The following is a 17,105-nucleotide window of genomic DNA, read 5'->3' on the forward strand; positions in this document are numbered from 1 at the left end:
GCAGTGGCTCTGTGCAGGTTCCTGGGTCGCGTCGGGAAGTAGCACAGAGCCACGGTCCCACAGCGCCACACTCAAGCTGATAAACCCGGCCAGGGTGCACAGGCTCCAGGCAGAGCCACTATAGATTTCTCTCCCTTTCCCATGATGAATAAGGAGTTATACTGCAAATGCAGCCAAGTAGCTCAGCATACTCTCAATTTGGAGTCTGGGACAGGAATCACAAATATATGCATCTCCTGGTGTCTGAGAGACTGTTGAAGTAGGTGAGCAGACCCTATAAAATACTGACTGAAGTCTACTTCAGTCCAGCTAAAGCATTCTTGACACCTACAGCAAAGATTTTTTGTGCCTTACACGACCAGGGTCTTGGCCAGGGAATAAAAATTACAAAAGAATTTCTGAATATCTTCTCAAATACTTCTAATGAGTGAATTGGAACCAGTTTTGAGAAAAATCTACCAATGATATACAAAAGAGAAAAGGGGAAAGCCATCTTTATACCAATCTGTATTTCCTTGCCAGCAGCTAACTAAAGTTAATTAATTTTTAAATGAATAAATTATGGCTCACATGAAAATATAATTAAATTAGATATGAGCCTCCCTCACTTTATCAATCATTCCTGAAATCTATGGTAGCCTCCACAGACAGCTCAGCTATGCAAGTTGATATTTTGCCTGAAGACTTATGGTATATAGAAGGCTTCCTCTCATTTAGGGATCTGAAAAAAAATTGCTACGTTTTGCACCTGAACCACAGGAGAGAGATTCAGCTCCGGAGACTGGGGTTTCTTACAGTACTATCGGATGAGTGCCTGTTGTCAAAATTAGTGTCAGAAAATACTTTACTCTACACAGTGCTTTGCACATCAGGGTGTATGTTTATTCTGGCTTTTAATTTGTAGCTATTTAATGATGATCCTTTAAGCAAAAACAGCTCAGTAATAAACTCACTTACTTAGCCCACACAGTCCAAGACATTTGCCACAAATTCTACACTCAGGATAAAAACAACACACTGATGCTCCTAGGGACAATGCCCTTACCAAAAGGAAGACGGTATTCTACAATCTCTTGAATAATAATACTAACAACATAAATTAAATAATAACAACAACAACAATAATAGTAGAGGGTTTTCCTTCCCCTCTGATCCCCAGTTGCTATTTGTTGTTGAACAACTGTTAGCTGCTTTATCTGTCCTTTAACAATAATTCTTACTTTTATCATAGGAGCATCTTGCTGCATTGCAAAGACACCGGTTTGACGGGGTCGGCAGTTTAAACCCCTACTGAGTGGCAGGCCCTGCTGCATATGGCCAAGTGAGGCCAGACAGATGGAGGGAGGCACAGAGATTGCTGCAAGTCAGGAACAAGACAGCAGCAGACCAGAGGGTTTTGACTCCTGGGCACCAGGGTCCAAGAACAGCTCTTTAGTCCCTAGCCCATATAAATGTATTCTGAGTCTTTTGTTTGCATAAATCTTTCAGGATTAAAGAATATGCATGTCAGCACAGTAAAGGTAGCCAGAAACACAGAAATTATTTGAAAGCCAGTGAGTTCAGATGATCAGAAGCTTGAACTCTTCTCCAAATCTCCCACCCTTTGACACACAAATTGGGGCCCTGATCAGAGCTATTGGTGGTAAAGTCTGGCAAAAAAAAAAAAAAAAAAAAGAGAGAGTAAATAAGCTATTCTGAGCTAAAGGTTGCCAGAAAGGTAAAGATAAAATGATCTACTCAAGGCATTCCTCACGTCTAATAATGCAGACTGGTGAGTTCTCTGCTTTGGAGTCATAAATTAATTCTTCCTTAGACCCTCAAGAGCTGCCAGAAGGATTTTTTTAATGAGGTAGTTAAAAATAAAACACTTTCCTCTCCAGCTAAAGTATTAATAACTAAACACTTATTGCAGGGATACCCTGTAAAGAATGGGTATGAAATATTTTATCAGTACATACTACCAGTAGCAGCATTGTTTAAGTAATGTGCACACATCTACTTTAATCATAACTTGACATTTACATGTGCACATTTAGAAAAAAATCTTTATGCAAAGCAGTCACTGCAAATGGTTAAAAAAACACATTTAAAAGTTAAATATCTAGAATCTATTACGGTCTACTCTATATATTTGCTTTAAGTGAAATGTAAGATATGCATTATTTATTTCCCCATAGGACTCTCTTGTATATAGGATTTTTATCTAGTAGATCCCTAGTATATAAGCAAGTATGTATGGTACATGTATTGAAACCCCTAAAAATAGTTAACTATATCAGCTTCATTCACTCAATACTTACATACTGTGAGATGCTGACCAAGTTAAACACTTTGCTTGTTTGGTTAGCTTTGATTTGTTCATTCCAAAAAGAATACATGAATTAGTAAATACCAATTAAAAAACTAAAAAGCATCCAAAAAACCTGGCAAATAAACAAATTTTGTGTTGTGTTTTTGTTTTTATTTTTATTTTCCTGGAATAAATAGAAAGGCTTTTCCTGAACGGCAAATTTTAATCCCAAGGAAAATTTAATTTGATTAATGTTTGCCCTTCTGCACCTACACACAGGCCTTTCAATTGGAGAGGAACAATCTGCTCTGCAAAATAGAAGAGCTAAGCCAAATCTTGCATCAGTCCTGAAGCCAAGGCCACATAATGTATTAAAATCGAGCTTCTTCCATTTATATAAAATACAACTCCATTAAATAAGGAACTGAGTAACAAGCATTCAGCTCAGAGGAGACATTGTATCAAAAACAGTTTCACAAAGAAAAAAAAATCTAAGATACATTCCTTCTTATTTGGTTCCAAAGCCCATCTAAATCACTCTAGGGTTTGAGGAGATCTCAAGGCAACTGAGGCAAACTTGAAGGCAGGGCAATTATATCTAAGTTGTTCTCAACAGATGTTTCTCTCATTTATTCCCAAAGATCTCCAATAACAGTGATTTGCAGTCATCTAACTTATTGTCACACTATAATCATCTGTCAATTATTTCTTGTTTTAACAGCCAGAGTTACTTTAAAAAAAAAAAAAAAGTTCCCTTATTTTGCAGCAGCAGCAGCTGCAACAGCAGCTTTCTATCTCCTCAGTTGTCTCTTCTTCAGGATAAACAAGTTACTAATTTTTGAGATGCCTTATAATTTGCTTGACTTTTCTCTGTACAGTCTGCAACTGGTCCATATCTTTCCTGAACCACAGTATCCAAAATAGGGCTCATGCAAGAGCCTTACTAATACTGAAAAGTAGGAAAGAATGCCAGGTGTCTTAAGAGAAATACTTCTGCTTACACCTTGAAGTCCTATGTTGTTTGTTTGGTTGGTTTGGGTTTTTTGCAATAATATCACGATATTCACCACGGTCAACTTGCAACCAACATAGTTCCTACATTCTTCTGAAGTATTTGCAGTTCCTCTCAAATTCATGACATCACGAGCAAATGCAGCATACTTTGTAATTCATCATCCAAACTATCACTGCAAATCAAACCCAGCAGTGAATCCAGGGTATGCTGTCCTTCTCCTCTGAACTATCATTCATACCTCTTTCTACTGATAACTGTGCTCTAAATACACTTTTCCAGCTATTTTTGCACCCACCCTAAGTCTGACTCATGACTTTAGGGGACCTCCCTTACAATTTCCTTTTTTTTCCACCTATTATCCACATCCCTTTCATCATATACACTTACACCACATAGAAGAGAATAAGGCACAGATGAGTTATAATATTCCTGTCTTTCTGAATTCATTATAGATTGTTGATCTTGAAAAGCAGATTCTTTCAAACTAAAAGTGCTTACTTGGAGAAGAATTTCATTGAAGAAGAGCTTGAAGAAGAAAAGGTCAAAAGATTTTTTATTCTCTCATTAAGAAGTCTCGCTGTTACCTTTGGTGGCTTTCGCTTTCCATTTCTCCCGGTTCTGCTGTACCACCTCAGTCCAGGTGGCTTTAAAACATTTGAAGTCCACAGTGAGTATGGAGCAGTTGAGTGAGGCACTTCCTTCTGACCCAGTGCTCTTGGTATTTGTTTTTTTAACTTCTGAGGGACTAAGGCTGTTCAGACTGGGAAACAAGATCACACAACATACCAGGAACCAGTATACCATACGCCCAAATACAGATAAGAAGCAATAGCAACTATAAATCTAGGTAAGTTAACAGAGTCATTCAGCAAAAATACATAGCTAAGCTGGAATCCCTCATCCTTCTCCCCTCCTGCACCAGGGCAATCCATGTTAAAACAAACAGCATAAGCTGAGCCAGTATTAGAAACAAAAGGCAGCCTTTCCCTGCTTATTTTTAGGTGTCCTCAGTCCCCAAGAAAAAGAATCACTCAGAGTTGCCCAGACTACATTTGCTGCACATCTTCACTCCCTAAATATTAACTGGAGGATCAGACATTTTCAGAAAGCTAGTATGTCAAATAAGGAGCCTCCTAAAATTCACCAATGGGAGCCATTAGGCACAGGACTGCTTCTGAGCTTGTCCAGAGCTTGGGGACCTCAGTTAAGCCTGAAATCAAGCACTCAAATGAGTTACAGATCCTGCAGTTTTCTTTTAGAGATGGACACTTCATTGAGCACATTTTAATAAAGACAGCAAAGTAACTGACACAGAAAGAGAGCAGTGGTCACCCTTTGCATACCAGCCCAAGGGTGAAAAAGTCACCTCGGAGAGGGAATCCTGACTTCGAGGCCCTTGCTCTAATGAAGGACCATTGACTACATGGCTCTTAAATCCCAAGACAGTGCCCTGTCCGTGAAACTATAGAAAACAGGGGAGGGAGTCGGCAGGAGGAGGATGGAAAGACACTGCCTTCTTGCTCTGCCCATTTCTGGTGAAGGTATCCAGAAATTCAAGAGTCATGGCACCTGCAGGAGCACAGGCAGAAGGGAATGTGACTTTAGCTTAACAGTGAAAGCATTTGGCATTGAGGGAGCAAACTTGCACCCTGGTCTCTGCACCATGGCATTAGGCCTTCCTGACAGCAGAGCAGGTTGAATGAGCCAAGACTCCTTACATCCAAACTGTTCTACTTGGTTCTAGTGGTACTTTACACATTTGCATAACCCAAGTGTGCTTATACTTCCCGTTCCTCTTTTTTGTATTTCAATCCTGTCTATACTCCTAGACACGTAGAAACGGGTGCTTCTCAATGACTCTACCTTGTCTTTGGCATTAGTGAATGAGAGAGTTCACCAGGCTACATGGCTATAATCATTTGTGTTTACTGCCTTTAGAGGCAGGGCTCAAGTTTATGCCAGTCTCCCTCTTTGCCCTCTCCACCAGCAGGAGTTTCCCTGCGACACAATCATGTCACAAGGTGAGCTGCCATGTCCGCAATGTGGATATCGGGCTTGAGACCCCATGGCAGATGGGAAACCGGGGAAGCTGGCCATAACGGCAGCACGTGCAGTTATTCACCTGGACCGCCTGAGCCCTGACAGGCCGGAGCGGGAAGCTTCATCGATGAGTGGTGTTACAATCTTCTCAGTCATGTCAGTCAGCACAGTAAAAGTGGGTTCCACAATGAAATCGATGAAACCTGAGCAAAAACACAGGCAGAGCCAAGCAGGGGAGAGAAGGATTTATGCGGAGTCACTACTTCAGTGATCACAGACAACCTCACAGCAAAAGACACAGAGTAAAGAAATTACATGCTGAAAGAGGGATCAGCAAATGCTACAAAGGGAGAATGGAGTTGTACATTAATCCCTGACCCAAGAGTCCAATAGTTGGATTTAGTGTGCAATAAAAGGCACCTCCTTAAACAGTTGAAAAGAAACTGGCAAATCAGAGCATAAACAGATGCATCAGAACTTATTTTATATGAGAGTGGTATTTAAGCCAAATTCCTAGTGAATTTGGATAAAATCCAGTTTCAAAGATGATATCTCTAAAAGCAGAAAATTAATATAACAGCAATAATACTGCTAAGTTTTGCTGGTGTAGAGTTACATGAACACCTCCCTTATTGCATATCAGTGGGTTACTGTGAATATTCTCTTCTGAATGCTCGCCCAGCTTGTTCTTGTTGATAATAAAACAGATTTAGATGCTTTTTTTCATTTTTAACATAAGGAGTGAAAGGAAAAAAAACAGGGCCAAATCATTCCTACTTTAGTATACAAGTTGGCAGAGATGAATATAGCTCTGATCTGAATGTTGGGAAGAGGAAACTGGACATCCCTGTAGCCATAAACTCATGTGCTGGAGCAATGTGCAAGTTGCACAGGGAAATTCTGAGAGGGAGGGCCTTACAGGACCTTAAACCTTCCTTTAAATCTTCACCTGGGGCAAGGGCTGTTCCCTGTGCTCAACTTGGCACTTCACTTAGTAAATTCCTTGATGCTGGAGGTATGCAAGAAAGCACTGATGCCCCTGATCCCTCCTAAGGCATATACCAATTCAGGTCTTTCACTACTAGACCTTAAATTTGCAGTAGGATATTGGGTGTTTGGTGGCCACTGATGTGTAAGGACACGTAGCATGTTCATTTCACTCTACACCAAACGCCTGTTGCAAAGTTGTCCATGACTGCAGGGAAATGGCTTAGGTCACACCTTCCAGTCCTGTGTTACCTCTGGAGCCCACGACACTGATTTTAGCTCTTCTACCATGCATAACTATGTAACAGCCACTGGATTACAAAATAATCATAATTTTGCCCCATTGTGCCATCACAGAACAACCACAGGAGGAATAAGACATTTCAGTCCAGCTGTGAGGCAGATTTTTAATGACACATTTGTTCTTTATTTGAATTTCCCTATGATGCCCATATAGGGCTGAATGAGAGCTGTCAGAGTGTTCTCCTGTAATCCACACAAACTATGGATTCCTCAGATCCTCCTTTATGGCTGCAGTATAAAATGTTCTTCTCTATATTGCTACCATACAACTTCAAGCTTGCCTCCAGCTCAACATGGGGTTTGGCTGAGGATATTCCTTGAAGATAACATTAAAAAAAAGCTCTAAGAGAATATTACCAAATCATATGTTTAAATCTTTGGTTATTATCAACTGTTAGAATTATACAATCATACCATTATAAATTTCTGTGCCTGGCTTATGGTATACTTCTATGGCAGACCCTGGCGATTCTGGTTGATAATGGAACAATAAAGGGAGAACAGACCACACTGGCAAAGCATCTGAATTTACACGTTTTGATTCACATCTAGCATCCAAAGCAGCTGAACATCCTTCTAGTTCCATTTCCCTCTGTTTCTCCTAATTCCCCTACTTTTTGCTAAATTTCTAAAAGATGGGTATTTAAGCCTATTTTCACACCTAGCCTAATTAAAAACATTACTTGCAAGCTCTCAGACTTCCATTCTAATATTCTGTAAATCTGGAGAAAATATGCAGTACAGAGCCTTTCAGTCTTACCTGAACACCTGAATCACGTGCCTCTGTAACACTGACATGGTCTTATCTATTCAAATTTAGGGAAAAAAGAACTCCCTTCCTCTCAGGGAATTAATCAGAAATGTATGCAGTATAAAGCCATGACAGGAAACTGTGTGCTGGATCACAATCTAGACAATCCCACCAAAATTCATATAACTTTTAAGACACTGCAAAATGCACTGACTGAGAAGAGTGTTACATGTGCCACAGGAACTCTGAGGCAGGCAGGCAGGCAGGCACACACACATGTGTATGTAATTGATGCTCTCATGACCCTCAGAGTTCCAGAAATCAGATTTGGCTTCTTTGATCCTCCAGGGGTAAAAAAAAAAAATTGCAGAGTGAAGGGGAATATAAACCAAAGCCACAATATTTTGTGACTTCCACTTGACAATAGTACTGCCATTTGTTCCACTACCACCAACAAAACTGAGATGACTCTCTGACTTCATAAATGTGAATTTTTCTTTGATAAGACAGAAGCAAGGGTGGTGAAATTATTTCTCTACTGAAGGAAAGTGTATGTGCTATTTTCTTCTCTATTTCCTATAATCCAAGTAAGTTATTCAGTTCTGTCACCTTTAAATGGGTATTATAATAAAATTAGGAAATATAATCTGTTATAATAGAAACAAAGCTTGGGACTTTATTAATAATTATGTGAATTATGTCATATTCCCAAGCCCATCCAATATTCTAAAGTCTTCAATACTGTAATTCAGTTTGATAACTTAAAAAATATCAAATAATGAGCTGAATAATATACTAATAAAAATCTACTGATGCTAATCAGTTTATCATCGTTTTTCTGGTTCAATAGCATGAGTGCAGTAAATATTTCTGTACCCCAGTGACCAGGATGATTTTATCAATTACTGCTGCACTCTGAGATAGGGTATTCCAGGCATCTGCTGAGAGTTTATTTTTATTCCAACCTGAGAACATCCCCACGATGACCAGTGGTTAGAGAAGTTTCCCTAGAGCTGACCACAAAAAATCAGCAGCTTTCACTGAGCCTTTATCCAATGTTTTCTGAAGCTGTAATTTTCTTTCTTGCCAACTAAAGGACAAAAATAAAAGGATGTTGCTACACTTATCAGCTGCAAGAGAGGATGATGACAACAGAGACTGATCTCCAGTCAAACAAGATTCCCACAGTCTGAGACAGACAGAGAAGTTTTAACTCTCCTAATACTCTTGTTGGGAAATACAAGTCTTGGGCTGGTTTTCATTGCAATTTGCTCGTCTCCCCCACTTTGATTAGAAGCCTCCCTTTCAGACATGAATCTCTTCTGATGGAGCTTACTCTCAGCACTTTGTTTACAAACTGAAATGACAGAAAAGACATAGCCTTTCTTTTGAGCAAATTTTTGCTGCTAGCGTGTTTCATTTCCATGGAAAATGTCCATACTGCAAAGCCTTCAGCCTGCATTTCTGAAAACCTTTCATCAATAAAAATGCTTGTCCGCTCTGTTTGTTGCATCTGCACAGACCTTAGAGTAGCAAACCAGAGACTACAAACAAGCCAAGCCACCAGAACAGGATTTCTAGGCTTCATCCCTGACAGAACCAAGAACACGATTTTATTTCACAAATGACAGATTCTTTTTATTTGTGTAAACTGATGGCTGCTTACTGCAGATAATAACACAATTTGGAATTCATGAGGTACTTTCTTCTGCAAAGAAATGCAGTGATTACTATTCCAGAGAACTATTTGTTAAAGCTATTAATCAGATAAATAAATGAATAAGAACAGAATATTTCTCTGAAAATCTCGCCTAGAACTTTGAGAGCCTTACCTCAAGTACGTAGGCAGAAAATGTAAGAGGCTTTGATTTAATAAAGCAGGTGTTATAGAAAGACATTGCCAATATGTGCAGCAGACCGAGAAATGAAAACTTTATAATATCAGAAGATTTATAGAGTAGCCTATTAATGTCAATGGATTACTAAACTGCACAAATTCGATATAATGACAAGTAGTGTATAACTAAATAAGGCTGCCTTTGTATACTGATGGAATGCCTCTTTTGTAACGTGTAATTGTGTTGGTGATGGTTTAATTTGTCATTAATTTTGCAGTGGCTTGGCAACAGATATCAGTGCAGAAGTTTCTTGGCTCTCCTGGCCTTCCCAAGCAAAGGAACATAAAAGAGGAGAACAAGGCAAATTGCTTTTCCAAACACACCGCGACCCTATGCTGGAGCTCAGAGGGGCCGTGTGGGAAGCACTGCTCCTCTCTGCTGTAAGAAGTGAGGGATATGTCTGAAAGCAGCTCAGATGAATGCAAAAAAAAAAGACATCTCTACATGCCCTTCCCTTCACACCAGCTAAGGAAAGAGATCATGTTTTCCCAGTGCAGAGCAAGAGGAGTATTCTGCCTAGAAGTCCTCAATATGGGCTCTAGCTGAGGCTGTAGCTCTTAAAGTTTGCTGCTTCTTCCCTCCACCGAGGTGCTGACAGAGCACAAATGTCCTCAGCAATTACATCCTCTGCACACATACCCCCTTTTCTGAGTTCCTGTTGCAGAGAGGTAAATGCTACGAGTCTGGCAACCAGACCAGGCCTGCTTAGGGCTTTTCAAGTTCAGATTCTTGGCTGAACTGTCTAAACCTCCAAAGCCAGGAAAGTCTGGGATGGAGTCACCTCAGAGGATGGCTCGCCTGATGAGAACAATGAAGCAATTTTGAACAGAAATGGCTCTGAGCCACAGATGTGAATCTGAAATTTCCTAAGTTCAGGATATCTTTATCTTGCTCTTTGGCCAGCCCTTTACAGCTCAGAAGACAGATGAGAAACTTCATACTTCCAATTCTTTGTTTGTTTTTTACTTTAAGACATTTTATCACTGCTTCTTTAAAACTAGAACCAGTTCCCTCATTTTGAGGGTCAGCGTTTTCTTTCCTGTGTTGTTCCATTTGGCACCCTATTCTATAGTCGAGGTTAGACAACCATCATCTGCTTTCTCTTCACTTGCTTCCTAGGTATAAAAATTCACCCACAAATCTACTTTTTCAGTTGTCTTTTCTTGCTTCCAGGCTCCTGAACAGGTCTAGCTTACTTAACCCCTCTTTTCTCCCCAAACACTAGGCTTGTTGCTTCTTCCATTTCCTAATTTTTCACTCAGTAGCTGGAGAAGACATAGAGAAAGTGCAATTGATGAGCCTGTAAAAAATCTCCTCTGCTTCCGAAAGGATGGAGCAGAAAAAGATTTGATATTTGCTTAGCTTTGGTGGAAAACACCGTTCAGCTTGAAACACTTGGTGAGGGGCAAATATATGAAAAAAACATAACAATTTTCTGCAAGTTTTCAAAATGACTGACATTAGGGTTCCATATCCACCAATGATAATCATATCACAAAATGTTGCTATACACGCCTCATCTTCACAGCTCAGAAAACCAAAGTGTTAGTGTCATAACTGCGCACTGGTTGGCTTTGCAGTCACGTTAGAGGTAATTTGGTTATTGTGTGGAACCACTACCATAAATAAAATGGCTTCTCAGCTTTGAATTGTTGATCTGGAGAAAATAACGCCATTGCACTTTATTTCCCCTCTATAACCTAATTGGAAATGATGAGAGATCGCTGTGATCTTAGTCCCACAAGAGGAATAAGTTTTGCTTTTAAGATTGCTACTTTGAATGCACCAAAAGGGCCATACCTATTTGAGACTGAGCAACCATAGTAGACTTGCGGTCACACAGCGGAGAAAAGGGAAGCCCTAGTTCTGCTTCTTTGTCACCCTGGAGAAGTAAAATTGAGAAGAGGTTAGAAAAAGACAAGACCCATTGCACTTCTGTAATATTTTAGGTGATGACTGTAAAAGCCTCTCATTTTACTTTCTTTAATAAAGTTTGTAACTTTTTTTTTTTAACGCAAATTATCTTTAGAGAATTTGAGACTGGCTGACAATGTTGTAATCCAAAGAAAAGTTTGTGAGTCAAGCATCTTGATTCCAATGAATCTTTCATCAGAGTTTTTCCTGCCTGTTTGGTATTTCTATGCATCAACTGAAAACACCTCTAGAGCACAAGAACACTTCCCAGCGCAGTTCTCCAGAGAACCCAGAAGAACTCAGTTCTCAGGGACAATCTTTCAAGAGAAAACGTCAGTGTCAGGACTCATCCCTCAGTGTTTGAGCTTGTTTGCATGTTCTTTTTGGTCTTTCAGATAAGGAATTCACTAGTCAGGGCTGGCCAAATGCAGTTTATTTCCCTCCTCTCCCCACCAAGGAAAAAAATGACAATGACATTCTCAACATTTTACACAAGTGCTTAAGAACAAAAATCCAAACACTCTTTCTAGCTCTCAGAACTGTAAGTCCATTTCTGGTACTACCTGGCAGAAGCATCCCTTGGCAGAAGACCAAGTGTTATAACCCCATCTTTGCCAGTCTTTCAAGCTGCACATTCTCAAAATGCCCTTTAACTTGGTTCACTTGCTCTAAAACAGATTATACTAAGAAGATATATGGGATGACATAGTTTCAATATTCCCTGATAAGCATTCAAATTTAAATAGCCTGTTACTATAGAATCAATGTTTTAAATCAGCAGCTCACTTTAATTGTGTTGAACTTTGTGCCACTGTTCCAACTGATGTCAAATGGAAACTAAAATAACCATCAAACTAACCAGAAAAAACCTTCTGTAGGCATAGGAATGGCTGAACTTTTCTTTTTTGTGTTAATAGAACATAAATGAAAAGGTGGGCATAAGTTTTTATCAGATCTAGTATCCTTCTGAGCTGGGAAAGCGTAAATATGGTCAGTGGCAGTTTCCTCTAAAATATATGTGAAAATCACCCTCATTACATAAGCCTCCTGCGTGGCAACACAGAGACAACTGCAGCCATAATCCACCTTCCTCCACCTAGCAAATCCATTCTTAGTTTGAAAAACAAATTAAAGAATTCATTTCTAAGCAAAGTTTTGCATTGTCCTCATTAAGGAGAGATTCCCACAATGCCTTTAAAAACTGATACCATTTTAAAGTTTTGTTTAAACTTTTTTAAATTGTCACGTATTTTTTTCTTTTTTGCATTCAGCTTTACTACAAAACATGAAGTTATTGAACTTTGGAGGAAAATTAAGTAATTAGTTTTCTGCTTAGTTTAGTAATTCATATTGGTGGAAAGTATCACATACACCCCTAAGTGCTCTGTTTACTTTTACTTTTTTTTTTTAAGATAGTTCTTTAAATGCTTTTAATTAGTCAGCTGTGGGAGCTTATAGTTATCACACTGAGCTTAATGATTTGTCTAGATTTGTGGGTCTGTCAACAGAAGGCCCATTGTGAACTATAAAGTAAATCAGTTCACTTCATCTAAAGTAAGGGTAATGCGTTTTTCTTATCTACCCCAACGATATACTTAGAGCTCTCTGAAGTATAGCTATCTGAACCTGTTTTCTATGATTCTACAGCTAAGCACAATGTCAAATATTCTGACTTTTGATCATTAGAAACACACACTGAACCTATAAGAGTAACTGGCCCAGCTTAGCTTCCCAAATCAGAATTTTTACTATATAGATAATGCCTATATCTACAGGCACATTCCCAAGAGACATAATAAGCAGCGCCACAGGTGTCAGATGAGAAAGGTTCATATCAGTTAAAATGTCCTTTAGAAAATTAGGGGGAAAAGAAAAAGATGTGTCCATATTTTCCTACTTCCTTGCCCAGTTCTACACACTCCATCTGTGCTGCAGAAATGCAGAGGAATTTCCTCAGCTTTACCTGTCTGAAGAACTCCTCCAGCAGAGACATGGTCCAGCGATGATGGAGGTCCCAGGCCTTGGCTGGATGACTGATATCTGCTGTATGCAACAACAGTGATAAGGCTTTCGGCTTGTCAATTCTGAAAACCCAAAGGAGCAAACAAGTTAATTGTCTGCTCTTGCACTGGAGAATGACAAAAATCTCACCTAAAGCAGGAAATGAGCCCGTTAGAATCTTCGGCAAGAATATTAATGGACTAAGTGTTCACAAAACCTGACAACTATGAAAGATTAAGTGTCTGACTTCTCAGATATACCCCTCCCGTTGTAACGGAGACATTAAGTGCAAAGAGAAACTGGTTTTAGCCTTGCTGAGTTCCTTTCTTGGGTTGCCTGTCTGTACAAGCATGTTTGAGGAGTTGCAGTGTTCCCCATTTCAGCTGGGCTATTTTTATGCAACTCAGAAGAGGATTTAGTCCCTACTGTCTTAGTGTAGTAAACAGGATCTCATTTTGCTGGCACTGCTGAGCCTACACTGTAACTGGTAAATGCAGCGTGTTCCACTGATAGAAAACTAGTGTGAAGTCAGAATCCTGACCTAGTGTGAGGATCCTTGCACTTGGTTCTACAGAAAAAAGAAGCTGTAAATTTTTAAAAACTATAACCTGAGGGGTTAGCCCAAGAGCCCAGTACGTAATGCTTTTTTGGGATAGCTGGGTTCAGTTTTTAATTCCAGCTTTTGATTGCCTGAAATAGCTGAAAGAGCTGTAGCTTCTGAGAGGACAGACCAGCTAGTTGCCCTGACAGGCTTTAGGCAGAACTGCATCCAAGGTGAAAAACTGACCTTCAAGCAAAGCTTTCTGCAATGTAAATTTTCTTGGGGAGGGGAAGGGTTGTGGACAAGATATTCCAGCTCCCAGGGCCTCACTGGAGAAAAAGAAAAGGCCTTCCCCCTATTGCTCCGTCTGTTCTTTTTCAAGTCCTTCCCATGGTGCATTTCAAATTATTTTTGTCTTTCCTGTGATCATGGAGCAGGCCCCTTGCAATGGTGGCAGGTGCTACCATCTGCAGAAGGGTGATGCAGAAGTTGAGTTCTGCAGATCTTATAGCCTTTAGTTATAATCAAACTGTAGAGACCATTCAGTCCAGCTGGATCATGTCCTTGATATTACCCTGATATGCCAAAGGAAATGACCAGGGAGGCTTATCCCAACATTGTGACCTTTGCAAAGCTTTGGTCCATCGGCACAGACTAGAGATGGGGGTGGGGGCAGTGTCAGTCCACTCCTAAGCAAATTCATTCAAAATTCAACTGCAGAAATAGAACTGATGCAGACATCAAGAGATTGAGAGCCTCTGGAAAGGTGCTTTTTAAGTCAAACACAGTGTCAATGTATCAGCTGAATGCAATCCCTCTCTGTACAGTGTCGTGAAGTGACTCACCCTTCTGGCTGCTGCAAAGCATTCTTCATGGCTTTGATTTGCTGGAAGTGACAGGACATATCGGTGGCCAACACCATCTCAACCACCAGTGTCCTGAATTCCCTTTTGGATGGCATCATGATGAGAGGAGCAAGGGAAAAGAAAAATGAATGACAAAATCAGACACACTTCAGTTTCTTTTGTGTCTATCAGCAAACTATTGACAGCTCTTCTGCCTTGTATGTCATTCTTTCTGTTATTCCTCTTTCAGTTAGGGGGAGAAAGACAAATGATTTTCTACAAATAGAAGAGTGGGAAGGCTGTGAATTAAGCCAGGTGGCTAACCCTTGCTACGAGAAATCCTAGATGTTTGTGAAGAGCCCACTACTATACTCCTTCTTTAATTAAGCACAAAACTCTTGAATTGATTTCTTCTATCGGACATTCTTAGAAGTTAGCAAAAAGACTGTTTAAGGCCTGGACATGAAGCATGTGAACTTTGAAATATGAATCTCTATCAAAATGACTAAAACCAAATGTTTTGCAAACAGGTTGATACCTATGTTGAAAGTTTACTCATATTATTAAAGGAAAAACAACATATTTAAAAGTTGTTCTGTTATATGTAATGTTAGCTTTCGTTTGTAAAATATGTAGAGAAGTTATCTTATTACCATGTATCAATAAACCTTTTCTATAACAGGAATAAAATTATAATTTCTAATTGCAACCTCCATTTTAGTTTTTATATTACTATTGATCCTAATCAATTTACCCCTGCTTTAGAGTACCTATATTACTTGTCTGGTATTACTCAGGGTTACCTGTATGAATTTTCTTTTAAACATATTAGTAAGGATCTGACTGAAATTCCTTTGAAGACAGTGTGGATGTCTTAGAACTTTTAAAATATCAAAACTCTCTGATCTAGCATACAATACAAATTTATTTTCTCTTTTTCTCAGTTCAGCTCTCCACAGGTTAAAGCTGTAATAGAGGAAGAACAGCCCAAGGTTAGGGTACCAGCCTGGAATTTGGAAGATTCAAAACGGGTCATTTGTCATTTAAAAGTAAAAGTTTGCTATTCTTTTCATGAATATTTCATGGAGACATAGTCTATTTTGAGCATGTCTCTGTTGTCTCTGGTGGCAGTGCTCAAGTTCCAGCCCCGAGTCTCTGTTACACAGAGACCCAAGACCGCTGTGCTCACCCTGTCCCAAGGGTGGCAGGTAACCGAAGGCACCCCCGGCAATCCTGTGCACACATTACGATGGCATCAGCTGGCCTTGCTCCCTCCCCACCATACTCACCTCCTCATTCCTACCCTTATGTGCAAGCACTTCCACAGCCAGGCAGCATTCAAGCAAATGACATGGCTTCAAACAAACTGGTTTTACATTATTTTTGGTTTTTGTTTTTCCCCAGTCCTGGGTCTGGTTCGCTTCCCAGTGGCACAAACCCTGCCTTGTCAACACTGCCAAGAGGAGGCATGAGAGAAAAATCTGCTTCTTTTAGCAGCAGTGCCAGCATACGGCAGCTGAAAGTGCTCATGGAATAAGGACTTCTAGCCCCCCAACTGGAAAGTCCATGGGTTCACTCCAAACCAGAGACAAAGTGAAAGCCAATGTGGGTGAATTTGGGCTGAAATGCAAGTGTGAGCCCAGAGCAAACATAACTTAGAGTACACCACCAAAATATCTATTTAATCTTCCAGCACATGGGGACACTGACACATCTCCACTGAACACACACATTTACAAAGCCTATTCTTTCCCACAAGGTTGAGAGAGACTCCAGAGACCTGTGCTCCAGAGATCTTGGAAATGTTTTAAATATTGTATTTTTGAAAGCAGCCTGAGAAATGAGGAGCACATTTACTGAAATCAAGCTGGCTAAAAGGCCAGTCTTGGTACAAAATTCAAGGTTTTGTGACAACAAAAATGTAATCACACGAAAGTGTCCCAGGGACTTCTTGCTGCAAAAGAGCTACTTTAACTTGGGGACAGGTTTTCTTGCAGGTCCCCTCAAAGGAAGGTCCCTTGTGGACCCAAACCTATTTTATAAATCTGGCTGTGCTGCTCAGCTGACAAATTATGGATTTGAGGATGTCTTGTTACATTTTCAGATGTTATATCTTGCAGTAGAATGTACATTTCCCTGAGGCCAGAAGTACGGGTACACCACATCCTTACACCTATAACCTACCATTCAGAAGTTACCAAATTCGAAAATAAATTCTAAGATAATTTGCCCAGGCCTTTTAATAAACCCTATAGGATCAGGGAAGGGCACACTTAGATGAAGAGAGCAGGCTGTCAGGGAACGGAGGCAGGAAAAGCAATTGGAGAAGAAGGAAACTTGGAGTTTCTTGTTTTATTACTGTCACACGCTGCATAATAACTTACACTATGGCCAATGTCACGGTTTTGTTTTTTTGTTTTTTAACCAATACCCTGCAAATTATTCTCATGAAAACATGGTATCTGACACAGTCCCATGAGGAAGTACAGCAACACTTTTATGGCATTTTACTACCAATTG

The 17,105-nt window shown here is 39.8% G+C and overlaps 1 protein-coding gene across 2 annotated transcripts in view; it reads right to left on the reverse strand.

The window, feature by feature from the left end:
- The window catches only part of PDE1C (phosphodiesterase 1C), a 372,931-nt gene that overhangs the window by 36,765 nt on the left and 319,061 nt on the right, over nucleotides 1–17,105 (reverse strand). For both annotated transcript variants that reach the window (XM_026068589.1, XM_026068590.1), the window contains exons 10-14: nucleotides 14,586–14,687; nucleotides 13,162–13,282; nucleotides 11,085–11,166; nucleotides 5,428–5,548; nucleotides 3,890–4,065 (exon numbers count right to left, since the gene is read on the reverse strand). In XM_026068589.1, the coding sequence (XP_025924374.1) occupies nucleotides 3,890–4,065; nucleotides 5,428–5,548; nucleotides 11,085–11,166; nucleotides 13,162–13,282; nucleotides 14,586–14,687 (602 nt within the window). The remainder of the gene's footprint in view (nucleotides 1–3,889; nucleotides 4,066–5,427; nucleotides 5,549–11,084; nucleotides 11,167–13,161; nucleotides 13,283–14,585; nucleotides 14,688–17,105) is intronic.

Source organism: Apteryx rowi, unplaced genomic scaffold (genome assembly GCF_003343035.1).
Source record: "Apteryx rowi isolate R43461 unplaced genomic scaffold, aptRow1 scaffold_276, whole genome shotgun sequence".
Classification (NCBI taxonomy): Eukaryota; Metazoa; Chordata; class Aves; order Apterygiformes; family Apterygidae; genus Apteryx; species Apteryx rowi.